Here is a 21,771-nt window from a genome sequence, read left to right as displayed (position 1 = left end):
GGTTTTCACCCGTGCTCTTGGGACAAAGGAACGACAGCCCAGTAGTGCAAATAATCACAAGGGCATTTATGCCTGCATGTCAAGTTACTATCCACAAAACATGCTGATGGGCGAGCGACAAATCGCGGAAGTCTGACTCACCGCAACCGGATAACGAGCGAATATGTTCGCCCCATGCTGGGCACCAACGCCTGGTCGTTCGCGCGTACGGTCACGCGAACGGTGGCGCGTTCGAACGATCGATCGCGTTCGTCCATTCCGGGGTAGGCCTCGCGAGGCGGTTTTGCAGAAGCATGGATCGGCGCACGCGCAGAACATCCGCGCCGCTTGCCGATCCCGAGCCGAAGAGGAAGACTGTTCTCTTTTTTGCGCCCAAGTAACCCCGCCATTAGGTGGCGTTAGCAGAGCAACACTCGCGCCATCTCTCGTACTACCCTGCAAGCATACCGACCGGCGCAGTGGCGAAGCCGGATTACAGGAGACGGGAGCTATGCAAGAAAACGACATATCAGGGGACGCTTGAGAGTCGAGCATCCCCACAAGTTTTAACGTGATCGACAATTTGGGTGTTATTATTGAAATATAGAGAAGTTACACGCACCTACCCGCTTGCCTTTTGCTCAAAAATAACTGCCTTGGTTTTTTCTGTATTATTTGCTAGCCTATTGGAGCAAGCCCAGTCGCATGACTTCTGTAATACATAATTTCCTCTTTGAATTAACTGGTGGATGTCTTCATGTGCATAAAATACATTTGTATCATCAGCATAAACGATAAATTTTGCTGAAAAATATATGTTTACAATACCATTTATGTTAAATGGAAAAGAAAATGGCCTAATATACTCCTGCGGAAGGAGTAAAATTATCTATACATATTGTTTCCTTTCACTTAGATATGACCTAAACATATCTAAGGCGACACTGCTTAAACCAAATAAGTCTAGCTTTTGTAAAAGCAAATTTCTATTCAGAGAATCCAAAGCCTTACTGAAATAAACAAAGACACCAAGCACTAATTGTTTACATTATATGCAATTTAGAATAAACTCTTTCTGGTCAAGTAATGCAAGTTCAGTAGTTCGATTTTTTATAAAGCCGTATTATGCATCACATAATAGGTTATGTTTATTAATAAATTCTGCTAACTGTGAATGAAGAATTCTTTCTATTATTTTAGAAAATGCCGGCAAAATCGATATTGGCCTGTTATCTCCCTTTTTGTAAAAAATGCGCACTTTAGCTGCCTATAATATTGAGAATCCCGGCCACGGCGGCCGCATTTCGATGGGGGCCAAATGTGAAAACGCCCGTGTGCTTAGATTTAGGTGCACATTAAAGAATCCCAGGTGGTCTAAATTTCTGGAGTCTTCCACTATGGCGTGCCTCATAATCAGAAAGTGGTTTTGGCACGTAAAACCCCATAATTTAATTTTTTTTAATAATATCGAGGGGAAAGTTCCTGTTGACAGACAGAGGTCAATTAGATCAGAAAGAGGTTGTGTGATTATGTCAGCAACATACTTAATTGGTTTAATCTGAAATTCAAAATCACAGTGGTTAATATTTTTAAGCTGCATGATCGTCTTATAGACCTTTTTTTCAGAAGTAGGCCTTAAAAACATAGTACCTGGACATTTGCGCTTGATGTATGACGTGGCATCATTAGATGTTCTAAGAAAAATTAAGTTCACTAGATAATCATTAAACATATTAGATAACTGGCTGCCACTAATAACACTGCCATTAGTTGGAAGTTCTGTAATTATGCTATTTGAGTTGAGTGTTCCTAGCACTTTATTGTTTTTCCAGGTGGAAGCAGAATTACCAGATTAGTGCATAAAAATGTTATCAAAGCAGTTTTGCCTAGCCTTTTGGATGTCTTTATTTAGGCGATTGCAAAATTTTTTGAAGGTACCAAATAGTTGTGGGTTGCAAGAAGCTAAAAATATATTGTACATTACATTCTTTTGGTTAATTTTGTGCAACAGGTCTCGCATGATCCACGGCTTCCTAAATTTTTTAGATGGGCAGTGGGTAATTCCGAGGAAAATTACGATCATACATTTGTTTGAACTTTTTTAATAAATGTTTCGACTGTAATGTTTACGTTGTCTTCTGTTAGAATGTCATTCCATGAAAACTGAATTCGTCCTTGACAAAAATTCTCATGTTTAGGGGATCTCATAGCATGCACTGATATAGAGAGTCATTTCTTTTTTTATTTGTTATTTAGTAACCAGAAGTATAGGTAGGTGATCACTAATATCACATGAATTGGTTCCTGCTCTAACATCCTCAGAGTTAACATTCGTGAGAAACATCAATTAGTGTACATGAATTGGCAGTAACCCTTGTTGGCATATTAATTGTTGAGTAGTTCCAAAGCTATCAAACAAACATATTTTCATGTTTAGAAGTTTCATTATATAGTATGTCAATATTAAGCAATTGCATATCCATTCATCACTGAATGGTGAAAAATTTTCTAAATAAGTCAAATTTTGAAATATTTCCCGAGGGGGGGGGGGGGGGGGGGGCGTTACACGGCTGAAATGACGTAATTGTTTAGGACGTCTGTCAGCATCTTACAATCTGGTTCCGAACAGCAAAATTATGTTAGGAGTTCACAGTGTACAGTTCCTTTTACAAGCAAGCAAACACCACCACCTTGACTGTAGGAATGATTTACACAGTAAACATTAGAACCAGGCAGAGAAAATGGATTGTAGTCATTCGTGTACCAAGTTTTGGTTAACATGATTATGTTGAACGCAAAATCAAGCTGTGAAAATAAGGCACCTAGAGGCAAATATTCGTTTCTTGGGGATTAGCAATTTCAGTGAAAAAATTTCATGCCAGGCAGATATTCATCTCCAGTAGGTTTATGCAATTCTGCTGGTAAAACGAACATGGTTCAAGGAAGAAAGATGGGTATAAACGTGACAGGAACCTTAAGCTGTGCTTGGGAAATCTTCCTTACCCTTCATGAGAATGACAGGAGAACCAACCTTGCGTCTCAGCAGAACTTTACCTTTCGCAGACCATACAAACAGATGTCATTCTCTCGTGCCCATTGGTTTGCCTCCCAGAACAGGGTTTGAATTTGCATGGTCAAGTTCTGAATCATCACATCGGATTTGGCATCCCTTAGCTTCTTACGGCCATGTAGCTAGTTGTCCCGAACTGATTGACGGGAAATCGTCAGCGTTAGTCCAGTGAAATATAAGAAAATGTTAGCTCAGCAGGAACGCTGGCGTGCTTATAGCGCTCATGCCAGCAGTGAAAGGCAGGACACTACCCTTGCTCCACCACTGAGGCAAGTGAGCATAGCGTTGGTGGTGCACTTTGTAGTGCTTGCAGCTAAGCAAATTCCACATCTCTCGATACTCCCTTATCCGCATGCACTGTCAGTGGGACAGAATTATAATGGCGCAGGTGCCACAAGCACTAATGCGTCTGCATAAATGCCATCACAAGAGCTGCAGCTTCACTCATAATAATCATCAGCAACATCAGCCTGTTTTATGTCCACTGCAGAACGAAGGGCTCTCCCTGCAAACTCCAATTACCCCTGCCCTGCGCCAACTGATTACAACTAGCGCCCGCGAGTTTCCTAATTTCGTCGCACCACCTAGTCTTCTGCCGTCCTAGGCTGCATTCCCCTTCTCTTGGTACCCATTCTGTAACCCTAATGGTCAAACGGTTATCTAACCAGCGCACTACATGACCTATCCAGCTCCATTTTCTTAACATCAATTAGAATATTGGCTCTACCCGTTTGCTCTCTGACCTAAACCGCTCTTTCTGTCTCTTAACGTTATGCCTAGCAATTTTCGTTCCATTGCTCTTTGCGCGGTCCTTAATTTGTTCTCAATCTCCTTTGTCAGTCTCCAAGTCTCTGCCCAATATGTCAGCACTGGTAAAATGCACCGATTGGGCACCTTCGTTTTCAACGATAATGGTAAGCTTCCAGCCAGGAGCTGACAGTGTCTGCCGTATACAACCCAACCCATTTTTATTCTATGGATTTCCTTCTTATGATCAGGGTTCCCTGTGATTAATTGACCTAGGTAAACATACTCCTTCATAGACTAGAGGCTGACTGGCGGTCTTGAACTCTTATTCCCTAACCCGGCTATTCATTAACTTTGTCTTTTGCATATTAATCTTCTGCCCCACTCTCACACTCTCTCTGTTAAGGTCCTCAATCATTTGTTCTAATTCGTCTGCATTGTTGCTGGATAGAACAATGTCATCTGCAAACCGCAGGTTGCTGAGATATTCGCCGTCGATCTTTACTCCTAAGCCTTGCCAGTTTAATATGCAGTGAATAGTATTGGAGAAATTGTGTCTTCCTGTCACCCCTTTCTTTATAGGTATCTTCCTGCTTTTCTTGTGTAGAACTAAGGTAGCTGTGAAACCTCTGTAGATATCTTCCAAGGTATTTACGTGAGCGGTCTATACTCCTTGATTACATTGATTTACATTACATTACTCCTTGATTGCACAGTTATTCATCATTCACTTTATTGTCTTCTGCATATTAATCTTCAGCCCCACTCTTACACTCTCCCTCTTAAGGTCCTCAATCATTTGTTGTAACTCGTCTGCAGCGTTGCTGAATAGATCAATGTCATCGGCAAATCGAAGGTTGCTGAGGTATTCGCCATCGATCCTTACTCCTAAGCCCTCCCAGTTTAATAGCTTGAACATTTCTTCTAAGCACACAGTGAATGGCATTGGAGAGATTGTGTCTCCTTGTCTGACTCTTTTCTTTATAGGTGTCTTCCTACTTTTCTTTGTAGAATTAAGGTGGCTGTGGAATCTCTGTAGATATTTTCCAAGGTATTTACCTAAGCGGTCTGTACTCCTTGATTACGCATTGCCTCTATGACTGCTGGTATCTCTACTGAAACAATTGCCTTTTCGTAACCAATGAAAACCATATAGAGAGGCTATTATACTCTGCGGATTTCTCGATAACCTGATTAAAGACATGGATGTGATCCATTGTAATGTATCCCTTCCTGAAGCCAGCCTGTTCCCTTGGTTGACTAAAATCCATTGTTGCCCTTATTCTATTGGAAATTATTTTGGTAAATATTTTATGTAATACTGGGAGTAAGCTAATGGACCAATATTTTTTCAATTCTTTAACATCTCCCTTTTTGTGGATTAGTATAATGTTCGCATTCTTCCAGTTTTCTGGGACCCTTGCAGTCGATAGACACTTCGTATAAAGAGCCACCAGTTTTCCAAGCATTATGTCTCCTCCATCTTTGATTAAATCTACTGTTACTCCATCTTCTTCTGCTGCTCTTCCTCGTTTCATGTCTTGCAAGGCCCTTCTGACCTCGTCGCTAGTTATAGGAGGAGCTTCTATATACTGTTCATTACTGTTTATAATTTCATTTCATTTCATTTATTGTACCCTCAAGGCCGAAGCATTACAGAGGGGAGTGGCAAAAAAACATTTCTGTGAAAAGATACACTTATACATGGAGTTATATAATGTACCAATACAAATACAAATACTCTAATTAACAAATCAAATCAATACAAATCACCAAACTACAAAACAATGTAAAATGAGTAGATGATACAGGTAAGCACAAGCAAACAAGAGGAAAAAACGAGAAATAACATGAAGTAAAAAACAAATTAGTTACTGTTAAAGCATTTTTGAAATGTTGATGGTCTGTAATTTCTGCAGTAGTGGTAGGAAGATGGTTCCACTCTTCACAAGTCCTGGGAAAAAATGAATACTGAAAAGTAGAAGTCCTGCAAAAAGGAACGGCTACTTTATGTCGGTGGTCAATGCGTGATGATACGTACTGGGGAGGAAAGATGAAATCATCGTGCAGTGAACGATGGTGAAATATGCGGTGAAAAAGACACAAGCGATGAATCTTATGGCGAGATGCTAGTGATGGTAGTTCAAGGCTCGATTTCATATTAGTCACACTTGCGATTCGAGCATAATTAGACATACTAAAACGTGCAGAGTTATTTTGAACCATTTCGAGTGAGTAGATTAGGTTGTCATGGAAAGGGTCCCAAACAGAGGCGGCGTATTCCACCTTTGAACGAATTAGTGTTTTATAAAGTAAATGTTTAAGAGCCTGAGGAGCGCGTGAGAAATTCCGGCGAAGATATGCAAGTGTTTTGTTAGCGCTGGCGATTATGGATTCAATGTGATCATTCCAGGTTAGTTTTGAGGATATAGTGACGCCAAGATATCTATATGACGATACTACTTCTAAAGGAAAGTTATCAAGATGATATGAAACATTTGCATTAGTAGATCTAGTTACAAGCATGACTTTGCATTTTTTAGTGTTAATTCCATGCACCAAGTCTTACACCAAGCGGACACAGAATCAAGATCAGACTGTAGAATAGTAGTATCGTTAAGACTAGTTATTTCTCGAAATATTACACAGTCATCTGCAAACAAGTTGATATGGGAAGAGACGCAGGAAGGTAAGTCGTTAATGTAGATTAGAAAGAGGAGAGGGCCAAGCACCGATCCCTGTGGTACCCCTGAGGAAACAGGACTCGGAGGAGAGTCAGTGTTATTAACAGAGACAAACTGGGAACGATTTAGTAAAAAACATTCGAGCCATGCAAGCAGTTTGGAATCCAAATTTAGTAACTGCAACTTATATAAAAGGAGATTATAGCATACTTTATCGAAGGCTTTTGAAAAATCTAAAAATATACAGTCAGCTAAAGAAGAACGATCGAGGATGGCATGAAGACGGTGAGTGAAACATACGAGTTGAGTATCACACGAGAATGTCTTGCGGAAACCATGTTGTGAAGGCGAAAAAAATGAATTCGATTCAAGAAAAGAAACAAGATTTGAAAATAGAATATGCTCGAAAATTTTACATGGAATGATAGTTAGCGAAATGGGGCGATAATTTAGAGGTGAGCGTTTATTGCCAGACTTGTGAAGCGGAACCACCCTCCCGATCTTCCAGTCAGTGGGGAGGGAACTGTTCTCTAGAGACTGTTGAAAAATGTTTGTAAATATAATTGATGAGTAACAGACTGTATTTATAGAAACCTAGGATTAATGGAATCGTACCCAGGTGAGGAGGATGCTTTTAAATTTTTTATAGCTTTGACCACGCCATTGTAGTCAATTATAATGGGAGACATTACTATAAATCCTAAAGGCTTAACATGAGAAAGCATTGTTTGTGTTGTTATAGAGAAGTTGCTGACAAAGGCTTCATTTAACACACGGGCACATTGCTCATCAGGTATAGTATTCCCTGCAGAATCAACAAGACTGATTGCGCTATCACTTTTAGGATGAAACATGCGCCAGAACTTTTCGGAGTCGGATGTGAGCATTGAAGGTAATGTGTCATTCAGAAAAGTATCTTCAGCATTCTTTATGGCTGCTATGTACATGGCGGAAGCTTGTTCGTAGGCTGCCCAGCGGCCGTCATCTGGGGACCGTATTGCTGAGCGGTATGTGCATTTTTTCTTATTCGACAAACGTTTTATGTGGCGGTTGTACCATGGTGTATCAGCATTTACAATTATTGTACGAGTAGGTATGTATTTATTTGTTAATTCTTGAACCTTAAATAAAGATAAATCCCAGTTTGATTGTACCGTTCGCTCTTCAAAACCATTGAGAAAACTGTCAAGAAAAGTGCAAAGTTCCTGGTTGATTAGTTCGAAATTTGCATTTTTATAATCGTTCATAACTTTCTTTCTCTTTTTGCATTTTGGACGTGAAAGGTTAATGCGAAATGATAGAATAGAGTGGTCACTTATACCGGGCAGGTGAGTGACGTTAGAAATGTATTCAGGGTGTGTTGCTAGTACAAGATCAAGAATGTTTGCTGTTGATTCAGCTATTCCAGTTGGTTTCGTTATCAATTGTGTTAAAGAAAATACAGCGCACATATCTAGAAAATCTCTTGCGAGTGAAGAAGGCGGATTTAGCGCAGGTGGCTGACAGTCCCACGATACCTTAGGGATGTTAAAATCCCCCATTAAGAAAAGCGGTAACCTGGGGAATTGACATGCCACAGAATTAATCACATCGTGTAGTTCGTTAACGAAAATGAAATTGTGAGAAGGGGGGCGGTAACAGACACCAATAATTATTTTTTGCTTGGGAAATTCAGCGACAACCCTAACGGTTTCCAACTCACTTGGAATGTGGATGCGGTACGATGGGAGTTCATTTGAGGTGGCGAGCAATACACCACCGCCTGTTCGCGACCCTCGATCACAGCGATATACAGAAAATTCATGAACTGATGAAAAAAGTTCATGATCCATTACTTCTGGCCGAAGCCAGGTTTCTGTTAATACGAGAATGCGTGCATTGCAAGTATCAATATCAGAGTTTAAATGGTCACGTTTATTAGACAGACTTCGAACATTACTAAAGAGTGCAGATGTGTGTAACTGATCTTGCCCACAGCCCCTCGCGCACCTCTAGCTTGGTGCACCTTTAGTTGCGTTGGCATTTGTACGGCGGTTATCAGATGAAGCAAATTGCTTACGTTCAGCGACGCTGTCTGTTTCTGCAGTGTACACGTAATGCTTTTTATTCATGACAAGGGTTTTGTACCTAAGCTGATAGGGCTCCGTTTCAGATTGACTTTTGGCAAAATCAGCATGGAGGTATCCTGACTCCTCTGGGTACTGTATAGGTCAATATAGAATTCTTCCGCTTCTGTTACTATATCTTCGAGATTGCTGATGATATTACCCTGCTTATCTTTCAGTGCATACATCTTGGTTTGTCCTATGCCAAGTTTCTTTCTCACCGATTTTAGGCTGCATGCATTTTTTACGGCTTCTTCAGTCTTTCTCACGTTACAGTGTCGAATATCACTTATTTTCGCCTTGTTGATCAGTTTTGACAGTTCCGCGAATTCTACTTTATCTTTTGAGTTGGACACTTTCATTCTTTGTCGTTTCTTTATTAGGTCCTTAGTTACTTGGGAGAGCTTGCCTACTGGTTGCCTTGGTGCCTTGCCTCCCACTTCAATTGCTGCCTCTGAAGCCAGCCTAGTTATGCTTTCATTCATTTCCTCTGTGTCATCTTCATCTCTCTGTTGTAAGGCTGCATATTTGTTTGCAAGTACCAGCCTGATTTTGTCTGCTTTTACCCTTACTACCTCTAGGTTGACCTGTTTCTTCTTGACCAATTTTACTCTTTGTGTCTTCAAACTGAGGTGAATTCTGGCCCTCACTAAGGTATGATCAGTGCACTTTACCCTACTTAACACTTCTACATCGTGGACTATGCTGGGATCAGCGGAAAGCATGAAATCAATTTCATTTCTTGTTTCACCATTAGGGCTTTTCCAAGGTCCACTTTCTGTTACTATGTTTCCTGAAAAAGGTGTTCATTATTCGAAGCTTATTCCTTTCTGCGAATTCTACCAGCATTTCTCCTCTAGCATTCCTAGAACCAACACTGTAGTTGCTAATTGCTTGTTCACCAGCCTGCTTTTCCCCCGCTTTTGCATTGAAGTCGCCCATTACTACAGTATACCGAGTATGCACTTTTCTCATCACTAATACAACATCTCCAAGAACTGATCTACTTCATCATCATCGTGACTGGGTGTCGGAGCGTTGGCTTGTACTACATTTAATCTATACCTCTTAAGTTTGATTACGACTACAGCTAGCCTCTCATTAATGCTGTAGAATTCGTCAGTGTTGCCCACTATGTCCTTATGGATTAGGAATCCTACCCCGTATTACTTCTAATCTGCGAGACCTCTATAGCAGAGGACATGTCTGTTATTCATCATTGTATGAGCCTCACCAGTTCTAATCTCGCTAAGGCTGACGATATCCCCAACAATGTCTGATAGTTGCTCAAAGAGTCCTGCTAAGCTAGCCTCACTCGACAGTGTTCGGCAATTAAAGGTTGACAGGGTCAGTTTCCATTGGCGGCCTGTCCTGACCCAGAGATTCTTAGCACCTTCTGCTGCGTTACAGGTCTGACCGCCGCCTTGGTCAGGTGCTCCGCAGCTGCTGGGGACTGATGGCCATGGGTTAATTGAGTGAGCCATTTGGGAGGGGGTGGCCGAATACTGCATCAGGGAGGCCAATTCCTGTTCTGGTAAGGGAGTGCCTTTGTTGAAGCTTAGTGGGCCTTCCTAATTTGGTTGTACCTGGATTAGTATAGCCCCACTCGCTCTCGACATCTTTTGCCGGTGTCATAATACGAAGCAGCTATGCAATAGCGGGTAGAGCATCATGTGTCACAAGTCTTGCGCCGTTTCGTGTGGCATCAGTTGCAGGAAACAATCAGAGCTGCACACCCGTAATCTTCTTTAAATAAGGAAACTCGCTGATGACTCTAGTTATGGTCATCTTTCCGGAGATGGAATTCTGAAGTGGTGAAGTACAGACATCATTTTTTTTCTACCTCCTCTTTCTTATCCGGCCTTTAGCATCACTTAAGTTCTTTTACCTCAGCACTTATTTATGGATAACCTGCAAACCATGGTGTGAGCCATGATTTATCAGCCAACCATTTTAGCGAGTGCTCTAGAAACCAGGTACGGTATTCTTCAGGCACAGTATTTGCTATAGCATCAGCATCAGAATCCTCGGCTGGCAATATGTGGTTTCGAGGTTTGAATCCCTTTGGGGCACCACAGCTTTTTACTTTACTTCTTTATAAAATTTCTGCAATACTGCAACACAGTTTGCAATGAAAACTGGCAGACATTCAAACGACTAGGGGATTGAGCCTACAATAGCTTTTACTGTACTAAACTTTTCATACAGTGAAAGCTTTTTTTAACTTTCACTGTACTGTTTTTATGCCTGTGCACTAAATACAAAAACAAACAAAAAAATCCTTGTGTCAGCATGTTCTTTTTTGAATGTCGTCTGCGAGCTGTGCTGAAGTTTCACCACAAACCTATACCAACTAGCTCAGTATACCCTTTTCCTAAGGTCAGACTACTGTGTGTGCTGAACTTGTCAAAGTAGGGATTGTAAACCTGTTATGACATGTTGACGAAGGCTTGTGCCTGCCTGAATGTACACATCAGCCAACAATGCGTGCACTCTTTGGTGTCTACCTGTTAGGAGAAACTGCGACCACAAATTTCAAAACGTTCTTAAAACCCAAAACATTCTAGGATAAAAGGGGAGAAAACTGTGGTGATCCTATGCATTCATGTGGTATTGTGTAACATAAAAAAAAAAAAATTGTGGGGTTTTACTTGCTAAAACCACGATCTGATTATGAGGCACACCATAGTGAGGGACTACGGAATAATTTGGATGAAACCTAGGGTTCTTTAACATGCACCTAACTGTAAGTATGAGGGTGTTTTCGCATTTCAGCCCCATCAAAATGCGGCTGCAGTGGCACGGATTCGATTCCGCGACCTCGTGCTTAGCAGCCCAACACCACAGTCACTAGGCAACCACAGCGGCTTGTAACAGAGTGGTTGCTGAATGTGGCAGCGCAAGAGCTCTCGTTTTCCGACAGCTATGCAAAATGACAATTGCTGGGCATTCTATCTGAAGATTGTTGTGTGCTGAAAGGACCATATATTGTTTATGCATGATGGGTTGTCTGTGGGACAGCCAGAGCAATGCTTAGCCCCACGAAGCTCAATGTATAACTTTTGATAAGCAGAGTTTATGCATCAAAATGCTTATTTAGGCAAGGTAAAGTAAACACAGAGCACATGGAGGCGTCTTTATATGCTGGAGGGAAGCTTCAGCTGTGGACAGTTTAACAAACCAACTAATAATTACTGTGCTAACTAAAACTCAAATAACACTTCACTGTTGTTTTTTGTGGAAATGCACTCTCCATGGCCAGAAATAAAGGTGAAAAAGGTTTCTATAATTTTTTTTTATGTGGTGCGGTGTTCGGGCTTTGTGGGGTTAAACAAGCTGCATGAACATGCAATATGAGAAACAAAACAGGTGGATGGATAAATAACTATTCATTGAAAGCATTGCGGTTGCAAATTTCTGTTCCTTGATTGCATAGCAACTGCATAAAGTAAATATCAGGCAACATGAGGGTTATAAAAGCTTGAAATACATCATATTCGAGAGGCAGGTGCATCAGTATAGCGTACATTATGCTGTCAGCTAATGCATTAGCATTTATAACGACAGACAATATCCTCTGTTCAGTTCATAAAAATGCTGCCTTTGTGCTGTTAGTTTCATCACCGAGATGTTCAGTGAAGTGCCTGGCCTTGCAAGAAATGATCAACATGTTGATAAAAGACTAAAGATAAAGAGTTGGCATACCTGTACACTTCTCCTGCTTTAGCACCTTAAGCTAGGCTATTACATTACTGTGGGAGCCTTTTTGCATTAGTTCCAAAAGAAGATGTAGTGCTTCAATAGCAGATAAAACAGCAACTAAGAATTGTGCCTCCCTGTGTGTGTGTTTTTTGTTAGCTCAAAGCATGGCAGTGATCACATTTTTGCATGATTTTGCTGTTACAATACACGTCTGGTCTCTTCTCACTAAAAAAAAAAAGAATAGTCCTAGAAAAGGTGCAAGTTTGAATTTTATGTTGCAAGAAGCTCCCTCACCCCATTTCCTAGTTTTACATTCCAATGGTCAGGCTGGGCCTCTTGCTTAGCTTCTGTCCAGTTGCCAGTGTATGCTCTTTCCTCGATACTTAAGCCCACACAAGAGCAGCCCAAAACAGCACTCCCTAATTTCCCTCTAACCAGCCAGTGCACAGTGAAAATGGAAGCCCTGAAAGTAATATCGCAGAACCCAATCCCTGCCTCAGTTGAGTATTGTCACTAGTACACTAGCAATAAGCAGTTGTTACTGTGATGAGGTTCGAAAGTTTCCAAGTCTGCATTTCATAAGTAGAACTTTTATTGGAACCTGTACATTCAAACTGTGGGTATGCTTTCACAGACATGCATGTGGAGTGATAACAAGGACTCTACAGAGACAGCACTCATCTGTACACCATATGCACACATGGCATGTACAATTTTCCAACAGTTACATTCACCACATCAGAAACAGAATTTTTTTTTTACTTCTGCCACTTTTTAAAGGAATTCAATCTAGAATTTCAGTAAATGTTGATACATGTAAAGTTTACGTGCTATCCACCATGCCAAATGGTATAAGTGTCCCGAACTTGACTCACTTGAACTTCAAAAAATGTATCAAACAAAATTTGGAAACAAGGCAAGAGGCCGTGTGGTCTTCTTGTTCTTGCGCTGTTTTATCGTGCTGCTTTTTTAAAGACAAGTTACTATCCACAGGTTCGTTTATGATTACTGCTTTCTTAATAGCTGATCAGTTTCGGTGCCAATTTTTTCCATCAAAAGAAATTTTCAAACATTTCTTGTGTTAGGTGTCATTAAAAGCAGGCATCACTGAAAAAGAGTAAGAGTTTACAAATGACCTACTGTTTTGACAAATGTGGTCACTTTAGCCCAGCGTAAAATGTGTTAGGTAAAGGAATAAAATTTACTGTTCCACGCTCACTATAACCATTAATTTAGTCCAACATAACGCAGCACTGGCAAAAACTGCGAAAGAAGGCAGTGCTCTACATCATACCTACTGGTACAGCCAAAAACACTCATTTTCCCATGCTTTTATCTATCACGCATTGCTTGTAGTATGATTTTGCAAAGCAAGTCTGCTAAAAAGTGTCTGCACATTTAAAATGTGATCAGTTTATGCTTGTAATTTTGAGTTAGAAACATGGCACACCCATTGTAATGTTACCATTGTTACTGAAGGGACGTAAACTAAACTGACCAAACTTCCTACTTCTGAAAAGCCATGTCAGGATTTTCCCCATGTGATCCTTATGACCTTGTTTTGTCGGGCTACATGCCCTGTTGTTGCCAAGTTTAGCAGCCTTGGTACTGAAAAGACTTGTCAGCAGTGCCCAAAAAGTCTGCAGTTCAACAAGAAACAGAAAGAACTGAGCATCGTCCCATTAAATCACCAGCACGAGTAGCAAAGGACATCTGTGAACAATGTACAAATGCCAGTCTGTTAAATATTTCTTGCTTCACCAGCTCCTAGTGTGGTATCAACTCGGTGCCCAAACAGCGCTCTCTTGTCATAATAGGGGTAAAAAAATCTGTGCATGGACAACCACAAACGGCTATTTTCTTATGTTCTCCATGTCACAAAGTTCAATTGTCTGAAGCACCAAGCAAGATTGTGCATCAAGACAAAATGATACGAAGTTCTGAAGGTAAACAAAGAACTTGTTGCACAGAACACCTCTATGTAAAACTGTATTTGCTCTTTTCCCCACGAATACTTTTGTACCACATAGCTGGTCCAGAAATCTAGTTAGCTTAGCTGTAAATATTTAACAAAGTCAGTGCAGCAATACAGTTTTGCGAACCCGATCAGCAAGAATGGAAAAAAGAAAAAAAAAAAGCACCCAGTGCATTAATTACTTCAGGTGCTCAGTGGTGACACAGGCAGTACAAAGAGGTTGCACAAGATGGATACGCACAATTGTACAAAACAGAAGATTTACATTGGCATGGCTTTGAAGAAAATAAGGCAAGATTGCAACATTAAGTTTTAACCATGCACATGCCCTTTCTGCACCACGGTACTATCCTAATTCTAACGAAAACAGGCCAATTTTCTTACAGTGAAAAATACCTAATGAAAAGCATTGCAAACAATATTTTGAGCGTTTATCAAGCTCTCAACCATTTATTGTAAAAACAAAGCATAACAGGACTATACAAGAAAGTTATAGAAAACAAAGTATCATCGACAATAAAGTTAAAAGTATTGTCAAAGTATCGTATTGTCAACGAACATGATTTCAACAACCAAATCCTGCAAGAATAGCAGAAAAAATAGATGGGGTGGCATGAAATTTTTTGTGATTAGTTCCACAGCGACATGACCACTACTTTACTGACAAAAAAAAAAATTCCAAAAATTGCAACTGAAGGGAACCACAACACTGTTTTCTATGCCCCAGCAACGTATAGGATGCCCAGGAATAAATGTTTAATGCAATCATGTTTGTGACATACCAACAGCCTAGTTCTCCTAGTAATACAACACTGCCAGTGGCAGGACTCCTTTGCAAAGCAACATGCACGCACTGTCTCCCCCTAGAACCAAGAAGGGAAAAAGTTTACCGAGGCTAGTTCCTCATTCCTCACAACTCGATGGGAGGCCGCCTGCTTGCTGCACATGCAGTGAGCGCACAACTTTTGCCCATGACCTAAAAACAGCTCCCTTGAAATTAAATGTCGTCGTACCACAATTGCTTATAATTTGTATTGCTGCCTTCAGCCCAGTGTTATTAGTTAGGCATGCCACATTAAAAACATAGCCAGAACCTTAACTTCTATACAAGCAAACATCTCGATCTTACACTGTAACAACATTGCTCACCTGTTAACAAAATTTATTACTGCAAAATATGTACAGTATAAATAAGTGCCATGGTGCACTGCCCGCCATAGCATTTCTTTTTTTTCTTCTTCACTTTTATATCGCGAGACACCACTAATGGCAAGATGCTACTTAGCAGACCGGTTAACTTTACTTCATACATACGTCCCTTAACCAAACAGCAAACAGCCATTAGAAAGAATGTCTGTGGGCGAGTGGTTCCAAAGGTGCTGTAATGTCTCGCTCTGTCACTCGTTGCTGAAGTGTGCATCACTTGACAAGTGGCCGGGTCTTCTCTTCATCATCACACGAGCGCTCTCGGTATTTGCGTACTTCGGCCAAGTACCGTGACCAGGCATCCTTGGGAAGCTCCTCCTGCAAACCAGATTGGCTGCCACCTTGTAGTCTGCCATTGCAAACCTTAGGAACCAATCCCTTGCGTGTCTTGGCAGCAACTAATCCATGGCAGCATTTCTTTGGCTAGCCAGCGGCTAAGGCAGTGGTGCCAGTACCACAATAACTCTACCGAATGTTGCACCATTCACAAGACTGGTACAAGCGGCCCTTTGAGTTGAACTGCTAGCTCATCTACACCCAAAGTTATAACAGTGCTTACATTGGTTGGGAAGGCACCGTACTTACACTCATGTAATTTGTAGCGGTGCCAGATTTTCCCACCCAAAGCAATGCTAGCACCATGTAAGATGAAGTGACCTCCATGGGTGGAGCACAGAGCAGTAAGGTTAGATGACAGATGGCACCACTTGCCTTCTTTGGTTAAGCATTGCTACAAATGTTCACCTTCAATTCAGTCAAGGCAAAATAGGCAAGTGCAGTGCAAATGCCACATTAAACAAAACCTGCCACCAACTACCACTGTGTCCAAAAATTGTCAATGAGAGCAGCAGTTCAAACAAGGAATGTAATTTATCGCTCGCATTCTGAGTGGCTCAATAATCAGTATTATCTTTTGCAGCACCTCGCTAAGCCTGTGTAGTGCAGCCAAGGTTAGTGCAGAGCCAAGTTGAAGAATGCAGTTTTCCTTCAAATTGGCCGCAACACATCAGCTCCATGTAGCAGGATTTCTGCTTGAAATTTTGGCTTGATCTCAGCATCCATTGATAAACCACACATGAGTAGTGCATAAATGCAAGTGCCTTTGCATCTTGCATTTACTGCCACAGAAAATTTTCTATGACAGCCAAGACTTCAGTCAATTCGCATAATACAAAGAACCACAATAAAAGTGCATTTTCACCTTCTTCACTGCATAATGAAGCTTGCAGCTTTGGGTGCACAACACATTCCTCTTGACACACAGCAGAGAGTGAGCAGCAAGCCATATACATGTGCACACAATGCTCTTGGAAGTGGCCATCGGTAGACACTATTTGTTAGGCAACCCTCATCTATGTCTTTTGCCTGTGTGCCAGTGATTTTCAGCAACATTCTGCTTGATTTTATGCTATGTGCCTCATGCTACACCACATGACATGGACTTCTCGAATACTATCTCACTGTTTCTCCATAAAATAGAAAGCGAAATTTGCAAGAAATGAGAATTTCATCTTCCCCACAAGTGGCAGTTGCTGAATACACACATGAGGACTGTGCAGGCTGCAGCCATGTTATTCTATGGTTCCTTTGAGTTTAAAACGTGTGCTCGCATGTTGCATCTTTCTTTGGTTGTTTTAGAAGAGTGTGCGCCACTTAAGCTTGCTGCAATTTGCTGTTAACACAACTGCTTTAGCAGTTCTGTTGGTAGCGCTGTGTCGGTATCTAAAGTAGGTTTGCTGTTGAAGGCAACTAGCAATCGTATCATTTATGGGCCATTTCTAAGGCCAGTGTGTGGAGGTTAGCTAGCTAAATTGCTGCTAAGCAATAAAATTAAAACAGCTTTTGTATGTTGGTGACTAGCTAAAATGATGTCTGATGGCAACACAAGGTGACAGTGTTTACCTTTGTTTGCTTATATGCCTTTACACTTTTTCTTTCCAGTGTTCACTTTCCTAAGCACAACCTAATTGTTCACATTAAATCTGTAGCAATAATTAGACTCATAGCAATATAAAGAGCGCAAGACAGCCACTACATAGACACCTTAAATTTATTTATACAAAACATAACTTCACACACATGCACTCCAACTTATTAATGATATCTTAGTAAGAGGCAGAACAAACAACACAAAAAGTTCTATCAGAGTCTTTCAATGCTTTTATGGTCATGAAACTTGTCCATAACGCTATGGGAATGCTTCATATATTGACCGCGCCTTCCCCGAGGAGGTGCTAGGGTTCCTATGCGGGCAACAAGAAAGGCGTGTGAGCGTATGCAGCCGCGAGACTACAGGTGGAACGCAACGGCGGTGGTATGGCAGCTGCTGTTCTCTTTCGTGATTTTGCCTTCGATCACAAGCAAGTGCAGAGCATGTGACGGGCTAACCTGAGATGCCGAAGACTTGCTGTGTGACGGGTTTCCACTCTGGCTACAGAGGTATACACGAAAAAGCCTTGCTGTTCTGTCTGCCTATCGACGCCAAGCAGCGTGAAATATAGAAGCTGGCAATACCATGACAGGAAACCGATAGTTTTACCTTTGACTCCAAGCATGTCTGTGTCTGCGAGAAGCATTTTGGTCCCACTGATATTTTTTGGATTGACGAGTTCGTGGTTATTTGAATGTACTGTCACATATTAAACACACTATGTTTCTCAGTGTATTTTACATTTTATCATACTATCATTATATATTACAGGAGCCTGTCCATTTGTGAGTTTCTTTTGCTTTTAGAAAGGTCTATTCTTCTGTGTCCCAATTGCTTTTATTTTGTACACGTTGCTCAATGCTTCCGATCACTGCACACATTTTGTTCAATGTGTGGCCACTGACAGCTTGTCTGATTTTCATAGTTAGAGAACAGCCAGCATGTGAGCACTGAATAAAAAATTTTCGTATGTTTTCCCGTACACATCAGCGTTTTCATCGTCACTGTGTGACTAAGCACAAATAAATGGCCCATGTAGCAACAGTCTTCAGCAGTGCTTTGCCACCTCCACAAGGGTCAGCAAAAAGGGCTTCTTAAACTGCTGGTGTTTTCGTCACGTGATCGCTTCTGTAGTGCACTCCAGTTCTTCAAAGTTCTTCAAATGCCGCCAAAACGTATGATTTTCCGCATCAGTGAGCATTGCAGTATTTGTTGCAAGGTAAGCACCAGTCATAAGCTGATGTAAATAATCTTATGCACTTTGACAAAAGCAAGGACTCGGCCGGCAAGGCCGCAATCGGAACACGAATGCTACTGACCGCCACGCTAGACCTTCCAGTGTGATATTACAGACAAGTTGCGGTGAAAATAATGGCAAAGTAATGCGTAGGCTGGGCACATGTACAAAAAGATCCTGTTTATAACAAGCAGCGAGAGAAAGTAAGTGCACTGTTTATCAGAAAACAGCCGCTAGCAAGATTTACTAGCGGCCGGCGTCAATCACACAGGGTTATTAGTGCCTGGATGTTGCAGCCAAGCTTTCAGGTAACAACAAATGGACAGTCAGCGGTGCGCAGTCGCTGAACACTGCAAAGCACTTGACCACAAAATTGACTTCAACAAGAATATTGTGCTAAAAACCAAGCCAAATCCGCGCAGGAGGCTGCTTCTTGAGTCGCGGCACATTCAGCAAACACACGGGAATGTTAATTGCGCCTGGGGGAGTCTTCCCTCGTCTTAATACCATGGCGTGCATTCATTGACCCAGCAGTTGTCCACACGTGGGTTTAGGAACGGAGCCGGTGAACGGAGGCGGTTTCGAAACGTCGGTGTTTAAAAACCTTGGTTTAAATATTTACTTTTATCTTATCTTAAATAATAGGTTAAGTAGCATCCATACTACGCACAAATATCAGCCCCCTGAAAGCACAAATACTAAAGAATGTCAGCCTGTTTGACAAAAAAAAAAACAGGCGCTGTGAATGGCTCGCGCGCCCGTTTTGTGCCCCCTTCTCGACAGCTGCGTCACTAGCGGCACGCGCTGTCCCTATATGAAATTTTGACCGGATTTTCGTGACCAGAAAAAGCATTCAAAGACTCTGGTTCTATCTATACAATCGATATTTGTCAACACCCAACCACTTGGACAGTCAGGGAAAGCAGTCAAGATGTACATAATAGATATTCATAAACACTCGTTGGCCAATCTTATGTGTTACCAAATGGCAAATGTCACGCAATAGTGCTTGTGCATGTAAAGAGTTGCCTAACAGTCAGTGTTGGTCGCCAATGCAGAAATTGAGTTGTATACTGCATGTGTCTGTAATTTGAACATCATTTTCTATGTGCCACTAATGAGAATCAGTTTCATCTAAAGGTAAATCAGTGGTATACTAGACAAGGAAGAACCCTTGCACCATGGATACATTACTCATGGAGAGAAGGCACAAAGGCTATACCTTTGCAGCAAATACATTTTTTTTTGTTGCAAACATTCACAAATGGGAGCCTTTGTCAGCATTATGTACAAAAGTAATTTAGCCCATGCCTCCTAATGGCTCAGGTTGCTTTAACCCAAGCTTTAAAAAGATTTTAACAGTTTCAAATTTTCTTGTGGCACAGTAGAACTTCATTTCTGAGCCTGTATTTTGTAATGATTCTTTTATTCTTTTTTAACTTTCATCTGTTCAAATGACATCACACCCCAGATAGGCCAGAATTGGCCACGCTGCAGGGCAGATAAGAAATTAATAGAATCTACGAAAAGCACCGGTGCAAAATGTTACTTAAAAACTGGTGCCTGCATATGTCTTTTACTTTTGATGTTTCCATTTTGCTTTCACTAAATTTTTGCCAAATAGTATATTGGCATCACCATAGAGTTGCAGTGCAAGGGAGCTATAACCATAGGTGCCAACACAGTGCTCCATGTTGCCTTTATGCTAAGAGCTGGGACAAAGTCTAATGTCCAACAAAAGATTGCACAACCCTCACATACGTTCAATCACTGTGTACCACATCAATGTTAGTGTACATACTCTATACTGCAGCATGCGTGAACTGGTAAACAACACTAAGGTGTGCAGCAGTTCTGTTATCCACACACATCAGGTACTGATGACACCAGTGAGCTTTTTTTTCTTTTAACGACATTCTATGAAAACTCGGAATAAAATAGCACATGACAAGTTGTTGTACAAAGGGCCATAGACAAAAAGAGTTCACCTTCAGCCAGGGCTTACCTCATCTTCAACCTTCGGCTTGTGGACAATGCCCGTCTTTAGAACTTTTCCACCCCTTCTTTTACCCACCTAAAGGAAGTAAGTACTAGGACATTAGATACATGCAAATTAAGATCGAAGCCGTACCATTCCTTCACACTGTAAGCGCACAGCGTTTTCCTTTTCTCCACTGACTAGGCCGATAATACTATGGTGGTGGACGATGACATGCACATAAAACAGATAACGCTTTCAACGTCTTCGACGCGCAGTTCGACTGCTAATTGCGAGAATTCGCAATAACGTAACTAATACTCCTCCTTCGGAACTACAATCCACTGCACGTTACTTCTGTTGCTTCAATGACTTCGCTCATATCACAATAAAGCAACATTAAATTTATGTCCTTCCGTTATACCATAAACTACTGGTTCTCATCATCGAGAAGGAAGCCTTTACTATTAATAACAGATGGCTGCAAGAATGCGTACAGCCAAATCTGCATTTTTTTTAAGCTGCTAAAGAAATTACACAAAACAGCATCAGACAAATTGCGAATTGATCAGGCATTACCGGACAACTATAAGCATCTACAATGTTATAAGCAACAGTCATATATTCTGTCGACGGTGAGGAAATGCACTCGGTCGCGAGTACATTAACATCTTACGAATGGGAGTGTCCGTTTCTTGGCCGCAACAGCAGCCGCGTCCGGTTCGGTGGGCTCGGTTTTCTCATTTTCCACCGAAACTGTAGCGGCACTGTCGGACTGCGGAACAGCGAACTGAGCCTCCTGTGAAGCGGCTTGCTGCTTGCAAGCTTCCTGCATTTGTTTGAACCTTTCGAGAAAGCCTCCGTCATTAACGAACGCATTAAGCGAATTGGAATTTGAACCACTGTCACTCTGTCCTTCCGAACTGCTGCTGCTACTGTCTTCATTCTCCAAAGATTGCACATTTCGTGGGGGCTGACGCCTGTCCGCCATTTTTACGAAGCGTGAAGCATCGTGAAGCTTTTGCCATTTTTGCCTGCTTTTGCGTTGTACTTCTTTATTTCCTTTATTATACCCCGCAAGAAGTGCTTAAACAAAAGTCAATATTCGTCCAAATTAACACATTAACAAGAGACAACAGTCAACTTTTTATTTTTAGG

General features: G+C 41.3%; 1 protein-coding gene and 1 long non-coding RNA gene across 2 annotated transcripts; one reads left to right on the top strand and one right to left on the bottom strand.

Annotated features, from left to right (window-relative positions):
- Positions 1-5,076: 5,076 nt before the first annotated feature.
- LOC140214024 (uncharacterized) lies at positions 5,077-13,505 on the top strand. Its single transcript, XR_011890930.1, has 2 exons — positions 5,077-10,119; positions 11,361-13,505. It is a non-coding gene; the product is annotated as an uncharacterized lncRNA (long non-coding RNA).
- On the bottom strand, positions 12,862-21,642 carry LOC126539367 (telomerase RNA component interacting RNase-like). The gene is made up of 3 exons (XM_050186202.3): positions 21,290-21,642; positions 20,641-20,709; positions 12,862-15,786 (listed from the first exon to the last, which is right to left on the bottom strand). Exons 1-3 carry the CDS (start codon positions 21,602-21,604, stop codon positions 15,682-15,684), a joined length of 489 nt encoding a protein of 162 aa, XP_050042159.1. The 5' UTR covers positions 21,605-21,642; the 3' UTR covers positions 12,862-15,681.
- Positions 21,643-21,771: the final 129 nt, after the last annotated feature.

The sequence above is a fragment of the Dermacentor andersoni genome, chromosome 11, assembly GCF_023375885.2.
Source record: "Dermacentor andersoni chromosome 11, qqDerAnde1_hic_scaffold, whole genome shotgun sequence".
Lineage (NCBI taxonomy): Eukaryota > Metazoa > Arthropoda > Arachnida > Ixodida > Ixodidae > Dermacentor > Dermacentor andersoni.
The sequence above is the reverse complement of the archived record's forward strand: the minus strand, read 5'-3'. Positions and strand labels throughout refer to the sequence as shown.